The sequence below is a fragment of the Pleurodeles waltl genome, chromosome 10, assembly GCF_031143425.1.
Source record: "Pleurodeles waltl isolate 20211129_DDA chromosome 10, aPleWal1.hap1.20221129, whole genome shotgun sequence".
Classification (NCBI taxonomy): Eukaryota; Metazoa; Chordata; class Amphibia; order Caudata; family Salamandridae; genus Pleurodeles; species Pleurodeles waltl.
The window spans coordinates 144,173,813-144,192,522 of record NC_090449.1 but is presented as its reverse complement, the minus strand read 5'-3'; the positions used below and the strand labels follow the sequence as shown (position 1 = coordinate 144,192,522).

At 43.4% G+C, this 18,710-nt stretch overlaps 1 protein-coding gene across 2 annotated transcripts in view; it reads left to right on the top strand.

The window, feature by feature from the left end:
- Window positions 1–15,464, top strand: part of PDAP1 (PDGFA associated protein 1) — a 47,580-nt gene extending 32,116 nt beyond the window's left edge. For both annotated transcript variants that reach the window (XM_069210023.1, XM_069210024.1), the window contains exons 4-6: window positions 5,298–5,419; window positions 12,291–12,442; window positions 14,627–15,464. In XM_069210023.1, coding sequence (XP_069066124.1) covers window positions 5,298–5,419; window positions 12,291–12,442; window positions 14,627–14,685 — 333 coding nt within the window. In that variant the 3' untranslated portion in view covers window positions 14,686–15,464. The remainder of the gene's footprint in view (window positions 1–5,297; window positions 5,420–12,290; window positions 12,443–14,626) is intronic.
- The last annotated feature ends 3,246 nt before the right edge of the window (window positions 15,465–18,710 follow it).

Genomic DNA, 18,710 nt, shown 5'->3' with positions numbered 1-18,710 from the left:
GCTACCTTGGACCCAAACCTGAGACTTGTAAGTGATTTACTTACCTGCTAAAACTAACAATAACTTACCTCCCCCAGGAACTGTGAAAATTGCACTGTGTCCACTTTTAAAACAGCTTATTGTGTTTTATGTAAAAAGTATATATGCTACTGTGATTATTCAAAGTTCATAAAATACTTACCTGCAATACCTTTCAAATGAGATATTACATGTAGAATTTGAACCTGTGGTTCTTAAAATAAACTAAGAAAATATATTTTTCTATAACAAAACCTATTGGCTGGATTTGTCTCGGAGTGTGTGTTCCTCATTTATTGCCTGTGTGTATGTACAACAAATGCTTAACACTACTCCTTTGATAAGCCTACTGCTCGACCACACTACCACAAAATAGAGCATTGGTATTATCTCTTTTTACCACTATCTTACCTCTAAGGGGAACCCTTGGACTCTGTGCATACTATTCCTTACTTTGAAATAGTGCATACAGAGCCAGCTTCCTACAACTATACTTGGGGAAGCAACCAGTGCACTCCTTAGGCCCCATCAAACACCGTGCCTCTTCCCTGTTAGCCCTGGCAGGTTTAAAAATAAATTGTTTGATAGCCTGACTTAAGGGTTTAAAGTTGATTTAACAAAACCTCGCCACTGACAGCAGATAAACAGTTGGAAAATAATCTATGATGTTTGTTCAGAAGCTGGCCAATGCTGCTAAAGGAGCTTTAAGACACCAAACTAGTCTTAATCTGTCTAGAGTGTTGCGTTGGGATAATAATAGCAGAGGGCCTAATCCTGGTTATAGGTAACTGCCCTGTAGCAGACAAGGCGTTGTGGTCCCCCTGCCGGGTTAAAACAACCTCCCAGCTAACAACTAGCTGTGTCAGGTTCTTAGTTGCAAAGATGTAATCTATTGTGGACAGGAGTCTGTGTCTCCTGTAGCTTGGCTGGGGGTAATCCACCTTGCTTAGCGTTGTGATTAAGTCAATCAGACCATGCTCAGCCAAATAATTTGCCAGCCCTATTCGCCTCGCATCACTAACGTCCTCTTTGGTTCCCCCCCCCCCCCCCCCCCCCTCCTGAGCTCCTCCCAACCTCACAGGACCATGCAGTTTGTCATTAAAATTGCCGCATGACACAACAGGAGCTTGCCCCTTGGAACTCCCTTTCAAAGTAGACAGGAAAGTAAATGGCTCCACAAAAAAATAACAAAGAATTCTCAGTCATTATTATGAAAATTAATCAAATAAAAAATAAGACGAGAGACTGTTCTTAACCTGCAGCGCTTAGAAGGCAGCACTCCCAGAGAAGACCGGTGAAACTTCCAGACCTAAGGTAACATGAACCCAAATGGCAAGACCTGCCATAGCCCTGCCCTGACGAGAGGAGATTGCATTGTCTATAATAGAAGGCGTAGCCCTCAAAAGGGATAGGAGAAATGGCCCAAATCTCCTGAAGGGCGATTACGTCATATTTATAAATAAATGCCTGCCAATCTGGGTTGTCAATTTTCTGTTTCAAACCGGCTACATTGCAACTCATCAGGGCATAATGGTAGACTCTGCTGATGCTGTCGCCTGCATGATAAACAATGATTTGTTGAGCCGTAGTAAGAGAAATGGGGCCTTTCACTGGGGTCAGTCAATCTGTCTGCAAGGGCTTTAAATCTGTTAGCTATAGGGATGGTGAAGGGGGAAACCAACCCTTGGGAGAGAACTGGACTTTGGCCTTTACAAACTCTAGGAAACATGGACCGGTATTGGCGGGCATGGGCATTTGTTCACAGAGGTTGATATGAGGGTTTATATAAGTAACCCATAGCGACCACACTAATACCACTCCTCAAGGCAGAAGGTGAATGTGGGCCAAACAACAAATTACAGGCTAGAAACCGATTTAACAGCTATAATAATACAATTACTAATTTGCTCGCCAGGATCGGGTCCAATCCATGCAAACCTGTGCAACATTAAAATATCTCTAGCATGGGGCAATGGAAAGACTTTGTGACTCACTAGCCAGTGCAACGTTGTATTAAAGAGCTCCTCATATGATGCATTCGGGCCCCTGCGCAATGGTGGTACCCCATCAAACACAGCCACATATGGAGTAGCAGCAGCTGGAAGGTTGACAATGTCTCTGTTGGGATTCAGAACAGGTGTTACAGAACCAATCGGTGAACTGGAATTGTAGCCGATTAAACTCTGTAGCGAACCGCACACCCACTCGTTTGACTTGAGTTCCTTCCTCAGAGGACCAGCATACTGCCTAGTATGAACATGGCTGTTCCACCCTTACACTTTCACGGTTAGGGACTGCGACCGTAGATACCTCTGAGCTAGAGGGTGACACAGTAGGCTCTTTATGATGTTAATTCAAGTTCACTAGTGAGGGACAGTTAGTTTAGCATTATTATGTACAGGCACATTGGGTCGATGGTGCGACAAGACTGACACTATCTTGGCTTACAGAGCTTCTCAGCAATTCCGCAGTGGCAAAAGCTCAGAATGGAGCCAAACGCGAAGCTGCTCAAAGTGACCCTCCATTAATCAAATCCGAGTTTTATTAGTTAATAGAGTAGGCCCCCCTCTCGTTCAGAGTTGGTGATCGCTGGTAAAGATTTACACCCTATGAATCAGAGGTCCGCAGGGTGGCCCGGTGGGTTGCCTCCAAGCAGCTGTTGGATGGGTCTTTATTTGCCACCTTTGAGACTGTCTTGGGGTTAGATTGCTTATGCTGAAAGGCACGCTTTGATTTTCTCTAAGGTGCAACAACAGAGGAGCTTATCACAGCTAATGGGGTGAGTGATGCTAGTGGAAGACCCCGTGGGCCTCCTTGCGTGTCCACGTGGGGGGGGAGAATGGTAGTCAGCGGGCTACGATTCACACTACCACATGAGGAGATATTTGCGCCTAAAGATAGTCTCCTTCCCGTGAGCTCAATTTCTGTATTAATACCATTTACAGCGCTCTCCAACATAGTCAATTGAGGTGCTTTTTCTATATGGTGTCGTGGCCCCACTATCAATGGTCTTGTTTTCCCCCATGGCTATTGGAAGGCAAAAGTTAATTTTTTGCAGAATGAATCCTTTTCTGGTGTCCACCCCCCCCCCCCCCTTCTGGGGGTCGTTGACCACCATTTGGTGTTAGGGCCGTCCCCGCATGACGTCAGACACAGTCCCAGAAGTTACTGTGCATGGGAGCCATCTTTAGATTATTTTTTCTGCCGTTGGGTCAGGAAGCAAGGTCGAGATGAGGGCTGAGAAGCCTGCGCAGCATTTGTCCCAAAGACACTCAACGCGTGATAAAAGCAGAGGGATGAACACCACGCAGCGATGCTGGGCCAAGAGCACCACAAGTCACTGAAGGAGTTAGGCCTATCAAGCGACGAGGAAGAGCAAGCGGGAGGTGCAGAATCGACTCCCGGAGGGTCGGACGTCTAGCTCCTCTATTTTAGACATAGAAAAAACGTCCACAAAGAAGGCAACAAAAGACATCAAAAAGAGACCCGAAAAGGTAAAGCCACCGAAAGGCTCGGAGGAGAAAATGGATACAACATGGCAGCCCGACGTCCAAGAAAACAACGATCGAGGGCCAGCCACAAGGAAAAGACCCGCACGGATCCCAGACCAGGGATACTAAAGAGGACGGGCCACTGAAACGGGCGAGACCCCACTGGGCGAAAGAGACCCAGAAACCATCAGGGTAACGGCCCTCAAATCCATTGGGGAACCATACGCTGAAAAGACAACCTTCTGCGGAATGAGAAGCCGGAAAGGCATTGGAGGTGTGGAGAAAGAGGTGTCGTTTGGAGGCTGAAATTGCACCGCTACTGCAAAGAAAGGAGGAGTCTAATGCACTAAAACAATTTCGAATTCCACCCAAACCCTCGACTACCTCTGCGGACGTCAGAGAGCAAGAAACCGACCTCAAAACCTACCCATGTTACCCAGCATACTGGCTCAAGGTAGGAGGCCTTCAGGGAACCCGCAGCAACGACGTAGAAAAGAATGACAAACCCTCTCCAAAGGACCCTAAATACATTCCGAAACACAAAACACAGTGGCTGACTCCTTAATAGTTACAACAGCAAGGAGGGGGAGCCATGCACATTCCTCCACAAGCTCCCCTCCAGAAAGTGAAAGCAAGAGACTAGACATGGTGGGGAGGAAGATGGGAAGGAAAGCGGCAACAGAGTGGCATGTAGCCAACTCCAACGCCCTTCTAACCAGATACTGCCACCAGCAATCAGAGGAAATTGAGGAACTCATGAAAAAGCTCCCAGAAGGAGATAAGAGGGCAAAGGTGATTATTAAAAAAGGAAAGACCATTGCCAATTCATGTTTAAAATCCACTCTGGACACCGCAAACACAGCTGGCAGACAAATGTGCACAGGGACAACACTCAGAAGGCACGCATGGCTGAGGATATCCGGTTTCAAATCTGAAGTGCAGGCCTCCATCATCAACAAGCCCTTCACTGGAGAGGTATTGTTTAAAAGGAGTTCGCACTAAAATGAGAGGGAAATGCGTAACCAAGAGCTTGCTACCAATGAGAGATACAGTCCATGCAGTTCAGGGGTCGAGAACAAACAGTACCTTTCATGCAGGAAGATAAAGAGAATTATCCCTGCCCAGCCTCTTCCGGCCGATGACGGACAAAGACTGGCCCGTTCTATGTCTGGGCACTTCTCGTGCTGTGGGACTCTTTGGCACTTTAAAGCGCTAACAATGCCCTGTCTCTCCGCTCTGAAGCCTGGTGGACTTTGTCCTACCCCAGGCAGCAGACACACCAAAGTCTAGGAGGTGGGAGGGAGAAACAACCACAACACACCCACGCTGCGGGACTCTTCGGTGCTTAAAGCTCTAGCAATGGCCCGCCTCTCCGCGCTGAAGCCTGGTGGACATAGCCTCTCCCGAGACAGCTGACAACCAAAGTCCAGGCAGGGATAAGGGGAACAGCAGCAACACACCTGTCTGAAAGAGTGCAGGTTGCACAGGATGGGTAGTATGCAGTTTATTTAAGGGATTGCTCCAGAACACCAAGCAGAGAATAATCTTGGTTAGAAAGGCTGTTCAACATATCTGTCCATATATTTTCATAACATTATGTACACAAGCATCTTGCTCTGCACAAACTGGTGAATTGGCTTTACTATTGTTCTGCTAGTCCCACTTTCTAAGAGGAATGTACAGTATACACCTGTAAATTAATTTATAATAACCAAACTAATGTATATGTTGATAGATATTTAACTCGCTGGAATTTTACTAAAAATAATACATGTTTTCTTTACTCAGCAAAAGCGCAAAGGAGTGGAAGGGCTGATAGACATAGAGAATCCTAATCGAGCAGCTCAGACCACCAAAAAGGTATCTCAGCTGGATCTGGAAGGTCCCAAGGAGCTGTCTAGGAGAGAAAGGTTAATGTTCAACTTCTTTACATCTAATGCTTATACGGTTATTTATCCCCTGTTTGAACTACTCTACTTCTAATTGGATCATTTGCTGATCTCATGTCACCAGAGTTAATTATTTTCTTCTCCGGCGCTGCTTTCTGAACCTGCTGTCTTACTTGCAGTCCGTTGTGGCCAAGAACTCTTCTCTTGCTCCATTTTAAAAGGATATTCTAGACCTGAGCTAGAACAATTAGAATCAATCTCCACACCTCAGCAATGACTGTCATGGTAGTAAATCTCACTAAAGTCACATTCGCACATTTTCTGAACATGAGCGTTTTCAGTACACAGTTCGCGGTCTCCTCATTTTTGTCCTATTATAGCCAGGTCTGAGAGTGTTAACCGAAATATGATTTTTTTAAAAACAACTTTTCAACTTGTGGCAGAAAGCAAAGCCGAAGGCAGGGATAGGTCACTTCAGAGCGGCTTTGTATACAGCATGGAGCTTGCTAAGAAATGGGATGACGTTGCGAAAATCTGGATACAACTCTTTCTTTTCCTCAAACCGCCCTTATTGAATGGCTTCCACTCCCTAGTGGAGTCACTATCAGAAAGAGGACCGGAACACCCAATCCTTAACAGAAATAATTAGGCAAAATGCATCATTCCTTAAAATGAACCTTTCAGTTGGGCGTTTGTGAAAGTTGTCAAGCAACCGCAGACTGATGACTTAAAGTTGACCAATATCAATAAATCTCATTGTTGTGAGTTTTTAAATGCATGGAAAGGAGTTTTCACTAAAATTTAAAGTAGAAAAGCAGTGTTTCCTGTCATATACACCCCGCCCTCAGAGCCCTTTGTGAAAATCTAGTTAACAACATACTATCCACACAGTAAACCAAAAAAGTCCCATGTAGCTCTAAATTTTCATTCTCAATTATTCTTTTATTTTGTATTTTTTAATTATTTATTTTACCCAAGCAGAACCACCAATGTCGTTGTAATTGATCAAAAACGTGAACTTTCTTTTTTTTTTTTTTGCTATTGCTTGACCACATGTAACTGTCCAAATTATTTTTGTTTTCTCTAGGTAATGCCCACTACTAACTGCACCATGTTTTGGACAGTATATTTAGCAGTTAAATATGGAAAAAACAATTGATCAGTATTGCACACGCACCATATACACAATTCAAACCTCAGCTGTCTACTAAGGAGCAATAGTGCTTACCATCTAGGTGGCATTTTTGGTGGGAATTAATGCATAATGGGGGATATCGGGCAGTTGTGACAGCACTTGAATAGCTTGGGAGAATCTTTGGCAAGGTTTACTTCCAGGTCACCAACACTTTTAGCAGAGTCAGTAAACCTAGCATACTGTAAGGAAAAAGGAATAAACTGATTAATTTTTTTTTTCTATCAGGTTTATTTTACAGGCCTGGCTTCTTCTGGTCACATCTCACCTTTCATAACCCCTCTTCTAAGAATCCTAAACTAATATAAATCGTGACCTCCTATTTACAGAATGAATGCTATAAGGCAGTGGTTCTCAACAGTTTAGCTTATGTGCACCCCCCTCAATTTAACATTACTGGAATCCGGGAACCCCCACTGAATCATTATTGGAATCCGGGGCCCACTGAGTCATTATTGGAATCCGGGGCCCACTGAGTCATTATTGGAATCCGGGGCCCACTGAGTCATTATTGGAATCCGGGAACCCCCACTGAATCATTATTGGAATCCAGGAACCCCCACTGAATCATTATTGGAATCCAGGAACCCCCACTGAATCATTATTGGAATCCGGGAACCCCCACTGAATCATTATTGGAATCCGGGAACCCCCACTGAATCATTATTGGAATCCGGGAACCCCCACTGAATCATTATTGGAATCCGGGAACCCCCACTGAATCATTATTGGAATCCGGGAACCCCCCACTGAATCATTATTGGAATCCAGGAACCCCCCACTGAATCATTATTGGAATCCGGGAACCCCCACTGAATCATTATTGGAATCCGGGAACCCCCACTGAATCATTATTGGAATCCAGGAACCCCCCACTGAATCATTATTGGAATCCAGGAACCCCCCACTAAATCATTATTGGAATCCGGGAACCCCCACTGAATCATTATTGGAATCCGGGAACCCCCACTGAATCATTACTAGAAGCCAGGGACCCAGGCCTAAATATTGTTGATGATTTGAAACGCAAAACAATAAACAAAAACAGCTGAATCAAGCCTTCATCAAACACATCCACAAATAACACGTTTTATTTAATTTGCAAACAAATATAAATTAAAAAATTAATAATTTTGACAGGATTGTAGGTTTCTAAATTCAGTTGAAGCCACACATCGTCTGTAGTATACTCTGTCTGATGCACCTGCACTGCTCCCACAAATACATCTGAGGATACTAATTTAATTTTTAGCATCCAGTTTCATATTCTTTGACATTTACAGTATGTTTTTTAAAAATGTCAAGTGTACAGTTAGACACTTTATATACACTTTATTAATCTTGTAATATTATTTAATTTTTTAATTTAAACTCCATGAGGAGGCTTCGCGGACCCCGAGAGGTCCCCGGCCCACAGGTTGGGAACCACTGCCATAGGGTTCAGTTCTTCTTCTAAGCTTGCAGATCAGGGTTCCCTAGAGCTCTGAACTAAGCCCAGTCATTTGGTGGCTGCAGTCTAATGGAACCACAAGACAGCAGAAATGTGCACCTAGCTCCAGGTGGGCACTTGCACACTACAGTTGCATGGACTTGTCACTGCAGGGCCATTTCAGTAGCACTAGGACTGTACTTGAATGACTGTGCCACTGTGTCCACTGCCTTCCTCTGTGTCCAAAAGGCTTATCAATACGTATATGTATGCTACGAAAACTCTTCAAGTGGCTGCAACAGAAAACCAGACTTTCAGCCAGGCAAGCACTCATCCCTAATAGGCTTGACTGCGGCAACACACCGCATGCCGAAATCTCCAAGCAGGTCCCAGACTGACTCCAGACTATCCAGAACACTGCTGCAAGACTCCTACTTAACCTCTCATGCCGATTCTCCAATTTCACACCACCTCAGAAAGCTACACGGACTCCCCATTCACAAACTCGGCCAGCTCAACTCCTCACGCACACTTATGCTTGGCCAGTATTGTCTAAAGCTTTGTATATCTCAACAACTGCATACACGTACTCTCAGCCTCACTCTCGTCCGCACACACCCACGCATTCACAAGAGCAGAACAGGAGGTCGTTTGTTTTCATACAACACACCGAAAACATAGAATGGCCTCCCACAACACATCGGAGCCTCTTCATCGCTTCTTGAGTTCTGCAAGAAGCTGAAGTCCTGGCTCGTTGAATTACTCTTGGGGGGTCACACTGGATACGCTCACAGGTGATTAGTATGCTATACAAATAGACCAAACATAACTCCTGGGTATCCCTGTATTAGTTGCCCGTTTACTATGTAACTGTATTTTTGTATACATCCCAGTATCCCCATAAATGTCCATGTTTCAGTCACCCCTTACTTACATTATGTTCATGTGCCAAAGACAGTGTGACCAAATGGATGCCCCAGTATTAATGGCCAACCCGATGGTATGGTATCTGTCAATATGCCTCTGCCAGTGAACTTTCCCTGTGCTGTTGCCCCAATGTTTGTGTTCCCTTCTCGATGGCACACTTCCAGGGTCTCAGTGCAAAAGTCTTAATGCCTCTGTGCTAGTTGTCCCTAGCAATGCATCGGTGTCCTATTTTTTCCATGTATGAGGTCGTTGCTTTTTTCCAGTTTTATTGTTGTGGGTCCAGTGTTCCAGTGATGGTTTTTATTGTACCAACATCACTATCACTATTGCCACGGCTTTGTCCCCGCTCCAGTGTAAAGGTGAGAGATTTGTGGTAGTCGTGTTGTACATATTTGTAGTCCAGGCCACTAGAAATATGCAGCTCTGTCACCTGTCGTGTCACAGGACCTGCGTGGTCTCACTCTTTGCAACAATGCACCAGGATAAAGACCAAATCAGATTGTTTTCACCTGCCATCCAGTTCAGACATTAGAGTGCCAGCTCCTTGATCAAGAACACTGCTTTGCTTGGAACTAAGGTGCCAGCCTTTGGGTCTTTGACCTCTGGGATTAGTAAACAATAGCAAACCTCTTAAGTGCCAGCTACAGAGACTTTCTTTTCTGGTAACTTGAAGAGCGGTGGATAAGGTCATTTTTAAGCACTGCTGACCAGCCTAACAAAGATAGTGCTGTATGTTTGCAGCCTGGATCTCACTGTCCTACGGAGGGATTTAAGGTTAATCTCTTTGGTTCTTGAGACAGAGTCTGCCAAGTTGATCCCTCACACATTGATACTACAGTCTGACCAATGAAATGGGGTTCCTTTCTACTAGTTTGCTCTTGTCAGTAAAAGGTGGAGTCACTCCTACTGCTTTACATTGTTTTAAACGTTGACATTTGGCAGTAGAGCCTATGTTTTGCCAGAAATGCAGGCAGAAAACCATCAGATCCATCATTGACAATAGTATAGCTAAAGCAAGCATAGTGAGTTTACATTCATCACCATCCAGTCTAATTCTTTGCATGGGCATTTCCCCAGTTTCTATACTTCGGCAGTTCCATAGTCCGGGAAACTGGAGAGGAAGAGTGTGGACATGCCTGCTATGTGTCTCTTTTTACATTTTACAGTTTCTTCATTGGCTGAAGATACATCTCCTAGTTGGTTGCCGCTAGAGTGTCTTTATCTATTTGACTGCTAAATCTCTCAAAAGCTGCTATTAGAAGATTTTTGCCTCTGTGCTGGTCTTTCCTGGCAAACGTAATTTGTCCCCATCTGTACCTAATTGCCCAGTCTTTTAGAACTTTGGCCACTGGTCTACATTTTTGTAACTTGATTGGTAAGAGGACTTGATAAAATTGTAGCTCTGCACAATTAAACGTAATGCTTCCCTTTTACCTCTCACTATCAGTTATGAGTTCCTTCTCTTCAAGGAAGTGCAGTTGTGACAAGATGTCCGGGTGAAGGCTCTTTTCTCCTGTGATGGGTCTGTGGACTCTGTCAATGCGGTTAAGAGTTCCTGCTTCCCTCTTTTGCATGGCATTAAATCGGTCCTGCATATAATATTTATGCCTTTCCCCTCTGCTCCTACTGGTACCCTTTTATTCCAACAATATTCTGCTTTAAGTGATTTTCTAGGTCTCACTGCTTCTCCTAAAAGATTGACTTGTTCTTCCAGCATCAGTATTCTGGTTCTGTATTACTAGGGTTCCAGTGAACCGATGGAAACCACTCAAAACCTGTTGCCTGTTATGAAAATAGCATCTTCCCTTCTTCCTTTTTATTCACAGTCCGAATATAGCCTAATATAATCCTTAGTTGTAGGTCTGGTTAAGAGACAGCTTAATCTGTGTTTTTTTCCCTCATCTAAGGAAAACAATCAAAACTTCAAAAAATACAAAGGAGGATTTTGGGTTAACTCTCTTCATTCCTTGATTTGCTCACCTGTCATTTACATTTTGTTTCCATGCCCCACAGGATGATGCAGTGGGTCAGTGTGCTTCAGCCATTGGCTCACTTGTTCTGTGAGTGACTGCTTTTTGCCTGATCACGTGCACACATCGCCTAAAAAGAAGTGCACTTCAGTGCCAATGCTGGTAGGCAAATCATTAATTCTACCCTACCAGTGTTTTTTTATTTCTATACTGTATACTATAATTTCGTTTGTCATCCATGTGTTTAAACAAGATGTTCAGTTCGAAGCCTAAACAAAGCTCAGTTCAAAGCCTATAGTTCCTTTTTTCTTTGCACCAATAAGAATATAATTTTTCTGTTATGTGCTTAAAACTTTAAAACAGGTTTTATGTCTGTTCCAAGCACACCAGTCTGCTAGTTAGCCCTTGGTTTGTTCTAATAAAAATATTTGTGATGGTTACTTGAAAAACTTTTATTGCAAATCTATAGCCACCACATTGAGATAATGCCACGTTAGAAAGTAAGAATTGCACCATTTTTCAATTTTTCTTTAATGTTCTGTACTTCGTATCTCTGTTGAAGACCTCCTTTGCTACTATCCTGCAAAACAGACCCACCTTCACCTGCTAGTTCTGTGTGATCTTCAGGTACCCGTGCTAGAGCGGTGCCATTGGGGAATTGAAAAAAATCCTTAACATAGTTGTTAGTTTACATTTTAATAGAGAAAGGTAATATTGTAATAGAGTTGAAGCATCCTCTGAGATCGGAAGTCCCTCACCTTCAAGGAGTGCAATACTTCTTGCTTCGCATAGTCTGTGTGCTAGGTTGTAGCATGCTGGGTTAAATGTTTAAGCTTTCCTGGTAAAGAAAAATACATAATTAGTGATATTGCAATGTTTACATATAACGTCATTTTGTTTCAAAGTATGCCACTGTGTGGATCTGTTTCATGTAGTGTTCAACTACTGTTCATTTGTTAATGAAATTGAAAAATGCAATATCGATGACCTGTTTAAAGTAAGATTTAAAGGCCTCATTTTGATCTGTGTGTCATTTTACCGCAAAAGATTTTCTCTTTCCCTCCCACTAAAAGTTGGCAAATTGTGAGGGGGGGAATTAAAATGTTTTACATTTCTGTTTTTAAGCTAAGTGTTCTATTTTACTAGGGTATGAAATGGAAAGTGCTTGGTTTGCAGTTTATGCATCTTTGCAAAATGAGACTTACAGCAATTGTGGGATTAAGCCCACTCCTGCAACACTTGTTTAAATTAGACGCAAACCAGGGCAACTTTCCATAAGCGTAGTGTGGATGAGAGATGGCCGGAGTGATTTTTGTGGAATGGGTGAAAGTTGCAAGCCTACAGGTACATTAAAATGTGTGTTTTGTTGAACAGAGAAGAAATTGAAAAACAGAAAGCCAAAGAGCGGTATATGAAAATGCACCTCGCCGGAAAGACTGACCAGGCGAAAGCAGATCTAGCTCGGTTAGCCATTATACGGAAACAAAGGGAAGATGCTGCCAAGAAGAAAGATGATGAAAAGAAAGGTATGGTGGGGATTTTTCTGTGTTAATCTGGTGCACATTGTAGCTGGCCTCTGCTGCATTGCGTCACCTTCTTGCTAATTCCATTTATTTGTGAGACCTGGTATGCTTTCTTAAAATGTCACATGCCATCACGTCCCTGCTTGAATAGCGCAGGATATATTGTTACAGCTGGCTTTCATGTCTGTATGATTGTTTGAATTTTGTCCTTTTAAAAGCTTGTTGGTGCTCAGGCTTCAGAGAAGGGGGTCACGTTCAGATACTTAATGCAAATTAGAACTCCTGTGTCAAAGTGAGAGGGCTACTTTCTGCCCATAGGGTGTACATTGATGGGTTGTTACCACTCAGTTATGCGATTTAAACTTTTGTTTCGGTGCTGTAAATTTAGTCTAGGTTGTAGATTGAGTCGTGCAGGTTGTTGGGGTCTCTACTGCATAGTAAGAGAGAACACAGTAGGACTTGCAGATAGTGCTTCTTTCGTGTATCCTATAATACAGGCCAGTTACCAATTGTCCTTTAACTCAGCGAGCCCAAGGGAGAATTTCAACAGAATGGGAGAAGAGCAGCATGAATTGGGTTTGTAGTCAAGCTGAAGGAGTCCTTCCAAAAATCATCTGAGTTCAGATGACCCCATTACAAAAGCACTGTTGAGCATCCTTTTGGAACATTTTGAGGGATAAGCAAAAGTACATTTATATTCCTTCCATGCAGTGGTGACATTTGGGGGTAAGGGGGTGCGGCTTTGATACATATGGCCCTTAGTTCCTAACCAAAGTCTTTTATTTTTGTTCCGAAGCGGATATCTTAGATCACTATGGCTATATTTAATTTTGCTTTCATCAGTTACATGAAAGAATCTATGAATAAGAGATTGCTAACATTTGTTGGCTAGACATGTTCTCGCCATGCAAAACTTTAAATATTCTGTAAATCTCCATTCTGCTTTTCTTGGGGCTTCTGGTATTTCGAAAGATAGATCACTGGTTTTAATTTAGAATGTTATATCCAATGCTTATCTTTTTTTTTTCTTGAGACCCTCTGATATTCTGCAAAAACAGAAATGAAACCAATATGAATTGCTGCAAATCCCATGTAGTTGATCATACTGCTCTATTATTAAAATCAGTCCATCACATCTCCCCTGGTTGACATGCACTTTGCTCAAATACTTTACATTACCACTATGCTAAATACATGAGGCCTAATTCTCGGGGCCCCTATTACAGTGATGATCTATGTACATCATCAGTGTCCTTGTTGGACATAGGTGCTCTTAAATATCTCACTATTGTATAGTTCTAGTCAAATGTCGTACACGTCCCTTTAATTGGTTCACATGTATCTCTTTAGTCTTCTCAGTCTTTCACTCCAGTCTGTTATTATCACTACAAGGGAGCACTTGTCCATAAAAACACTCAAGAATCGTCTACTCTGCAAGATGAAACACCTATTAATCCATTTATGGACTCTAAATGGGGCTCTGTATATCTTGGGATAGTGCATCATTGAGGAACTCTCCCGAAAACGTCTGTTTTTAGTTACTGTCGTCTGAAGGAGAGAATGTATGCATTAAACGCTTTCTGATTTGGAACCAACAGACTTACTGCTGTTTGTAGCCGGTGTTCCCCTTTCTGAGAACCTGTTATCCTACACTAGAATGTAGTGATTACAGTCTAGGTTGGAACCTTATCTTGGACTTTGTCTCACGAGGAGTAAGAATTCTGACCAGGAACATATGACATGCTTGCAGTGGCCAACCCACTAAACCAAGTGAGCATCGCCAGCATTTGGTAACATTGACTTAACGTTGTGATTGATGTCTGTTTATTGCACAAGAATGCGTGGAAACTCCATGTTTTCTAGATGAAGATCCAGTTTGTTCTTGTAGATGAAATGATTATATTCCTCAAAAGTATTGAAATGAATGGTGTTCACTAAGTTGATGATTCATGTTGAGTAATATTTTCCCAAGTTCAATTAAAAAAAATATTTTAGTCAGTTTGAATTTTCTGAGTTTTTTTTATTTCGTGGAGTGTTCTGATATTATTGCTCCAGATGCAGTATAATCGCCAAACACATTAAATGTGCAGCTGCTAATCCATATTTGTCCCAAGTAAAATTTTGCAGGTGCCAGTCAATCTACCCTTTATGTTGTCCTTACAAAGTTTTCTCTTCTCGACTCTCCAGAAAAAGAAAAAGAAACCGCAACCGGCAGAGGAATACAGTCCCTGTCCCTAAAAGACTAACCCTCGCCTGGGAGGAGGAATTGCCAAGGAACTGTGTCTGATGCCTGCCAGGAAATTGTACCGTCACGGGTACCACTGAGGCGCCACGCGAGGGCACTGCAGCATCATTATCTAAGCTAAAAGAGACACTGCTGTGTGTTCCCCTTCTGTAACTGGCACTGGATCCTTTCTCTGACTCCACTTTGGCCATTTCGTGCATCAAAAAAGAGACTGAATGCAAATTTGACCTGTAACTCTTGGGAAGGATCGCTGTGTTCTCTGTTTTTAGGATTAAAGCAAAACGGTGGGTGGGGAAGGAATAAAGTTGGAGATTAGGTTGCAACTTTGTTTTTTGTATTGATTTTGTTTTTTAGGTGGGATTGGGTTTAAAAACCTGAAGTTTTCTCATTAATCCAGAATGGATATAGGACCTTTCGTTTCGCAGTTGAGTTAAGCAAGGGATTTCAGTGTGGTCCTTTAGGATTTTCTTGCAGGCTCTCCCCTTAAAGTTGAGATAAAATGAAGTTTCTCTGTATCATAGTTTGAGGGGTTTCTTCATTTATCTCTTCGATGTACTCGCAGTCCTGTTTCCATCCTCCTTTTACTTATAATTATATATGTAGAATTTTTGGTTTGCTGACGGGTTTCAAATTTTTTTTTTTGTTGATGAGCGTCCCTTTTAAGCACGCCTTTCGTGTCACCTTCCAGAGAAAATATTTACTGTAAAATACCCATGTTTAACAATTCACGACACAAACAGAACTTGTATATTGGCTGAATAAAATTTAAATTATAAAGAACTAGCATGTACCATTGCTTCAGAGAATGCATTTGTAGTTTGAAAATGTCCGCGTGGGATTCTCCTACACGGATCACACAAGCAGAAGATTGCTGCAGCCCTTTATCCAGCTTCTCCATCGTCTCCCATTTAAAGATTGTATCACACAGCGAGATTGTGCCACTTGTATTTTGTGTTTATCTCTCATACCACCTACTCCGTTACACTGAAAGGCAGTGCATCTACGACAGAACACCTCGACCGGTCACTAACGCATGACACCAAAACTCTCCCCACAGAGGGTCATTATCTGCCAGCCATGTACACCCCACAGTATTGTGAGGTCCCAGTCAGAAAATGCACTTTGGCGTCCCACAAAAGGGCACGAAGCGCTCTATAATTGCTACAGTACAGGTAAAGCCTTTTTGTTGAAAGAATTACCCAATCTCCGTCTGTAATTCCCTCAAGGTAGACGCCAAAGACCAGCTGCCTATGCCAAAGCACTTGTGTCGGTGATAAACAGATCAGCAAGGGCTGCACACTCCTGTAACCCCGACAATTGTAAACATCAGTACTTGGAGCATAAATATGTCTGTCTTAGGTTGTTGGGTTGTTCTTCCATATGCACTTAAAGAAGTATTCTGAATTAGTAATTGGAATTTTTGCCACTCCTGTCATGTATGGGGAACGTGAACAATGGGGTTGTGAAGGCAAGGAGATGGGTATCTCCCAAGTCTGCTCTAAAGATGTTGTAACAGGCATAAAAGCTTTTTAGCCCTGCTCATTAGCTTATCTCTCAAAATAGAAGGGCATACATAAATGCAAAACCATTTTCTTTAACGTATATCAAATATATCTGAGCCTAAAATGAATACTCGATTGTCGGGAGGGGCTAGCTTTATTTGATATCATTAGCTTGATTGAATCTCTGCCAAGTGCAAACTTAAGTCGTTTCCTTGTTGGCGCTCATTATGTAGCCTTTGGCTTGTAGTTGGATAGCAATGAGAAGGCGATAACTTGTTTGTTGTGTACGGTATTCCCCTCTATTGATAGTGAACTACTAATCTTTTGCAGGTTTTTCATACATGCCATGTTGTAGGTGAACATAACTTGTAACTCAAAGTTCACGTGTTATTTCTGAATTACTGCTATAAACATGTTACTAATTCGATCTCATATCAGTTCACATTACATAATACTTACCTGTACACTACGTAACATTATATTCCCTATTTGCTGAATATAAAAAAAAATACAACCTGAAATTACTGTAGTGGTTTGATCAGCTACTGAGAACGCCATGGTCATAGCTTTTCGTTCCCAATATCCCAATAATCTGCTCTCGTTGGTATTCATGGTGTTATTGTATTACTGTAAGTCACACCCATGTTACACACTCATTGGTACATTACAATTTTGAATATACTTAGTTTCCTGGGAGGATTGGCAGCCTTCACTGTTTTCTTGATTAAACCTTTGTGGGTTTGGCATGAGTATGTGAGTAGAGGGTGGTGTAGGAAGTTGGCTCTGTATGCACTATTTCAAAGTAAGGAATAGTATGCACAGAGTCCAAGGGTTCCCCTTAGAGGTAAGATAGTGGCAAAAAGAGATAATACTAATGCTCTATGTTCGATGGCATCTGTCGCTGTAGATACACATGGTATGCATGAGCTCGCCATCTGGTGTTGGGTCGGAGTGTTACAAGTTGTTTTTCTTCGAAGAAGTGTTTTCGAGTCACGGGACCGAGTGACTCCTCCTTCTGTGCTCATTGCGCATGGGCGTCGACTCCATCTTCGATTGTTTTCTTTCCGCCATCGGGTTCGGACGTGTTCCTGTCGCTCCGGGTTTCGGAACGGAAAGATAGCTGAAAACGGAAGATTTTCGACGGTATCGTTGCGATCCGGTTCGAGATAGACACATACGACGACGCGTTGAACATCGAAGCACTTCGGTGCCCTTCGGGGTAGATTTCGGCACCCCGTCGGGGCCTAGTCGGCCCGACCGCGTGGAGAACAACGCCGATGGAACGGACCCCGTTTCGATTCTGCCCCGAATGCCACAACAAATATCCTTATACGGACCTACACTCGGTCTGTAACCTGTGCCTGTCACCAGAGCACAGCGAAGAATCCTGTGAGGCCTGTCGGGCGTTCCGGTCCCGAAAAACTCTGCGCGACCGTCGAGCGAGAAGACTGCAGATGGCGTCCACGCCAAAGGAGCGTCGACAGTTCGAGACAGAAGAGGAACAGGAGGAATCCTTTTCCATCCAGGATTCAGACTCCGACGAGCTAGACTCTACAAAAACTGTGAGTAAGACGTCGAGATCAGAACTTAAAAAAGGAAAGAAGGCCCAGGGGACGCCACTGCCAACCGGCCATGGCTCCACCCAAATTCTCGGTGACCAACAATCGGCACCGAAAAAGGCCCATTCAGTGTCGAGATCGTCCGACTTCGGTCGAGACACCGGCACGCAGCCTCCTCGGGACCGAGAGAGTGCTAAACAGAAGCATCGACACCGAGAGTTCGGTGTCGACACGGATCGACGCCGAGACAGTGGCGCCGAAGACCATAGAGGCCAAGAATTTTCGGCACAGAAAAAGAGGAAGGTTACCTCGGAGCCGAAAAAACAATCAACAGGGTTTTCGGAGCCGAAAAAAGCGACATCAGACCCTGTTTCAGGCTCCTATACTGAAGAGCATTCTATGTCTTCACAAATGAAGAAACATAGATTTGAACAAGAACTGCAATCCACTGACGTGGATCACACGCAAAAGCGTATCTTTATTCAGCAGGGGACTAGGAAGATCAGTACCCTTCCACCTGTCAAACGAAAGAGAACGCTTCAGTTTACTCCTCAGCAACAAACAGCACAAAAGGTAACACCTCCTCCCTCGCCTCCACCTGTAACTCCGGCTTCGCCAACTTACACCCCGTCACATTCACCAGCTCACACCGCCATGAGCCACAATGACCAAGATCAGGATGCGTGGGACTTGTACGACGCACCAGTGTCTGATAACAGCCCAGACACATACCCAACTAGGCCATCACCACCGGAAGACAGCACAGCCTACTCACAAGTGGTGGCTAGAGCAGCACTATTCCATAATGTGGAACTACACTCGGAACAAGTAGAGGATGATTTTTTATTTAACACCCTCTCTTCAACCCACAGCTCCTACCAAAGCCTGCCGATGCTCCCAGGCATGCTACGCCATGCAAAGGACATTTTCAAGGAGCCAGTTAAAAGTAGGGCAGTGACGCCTAG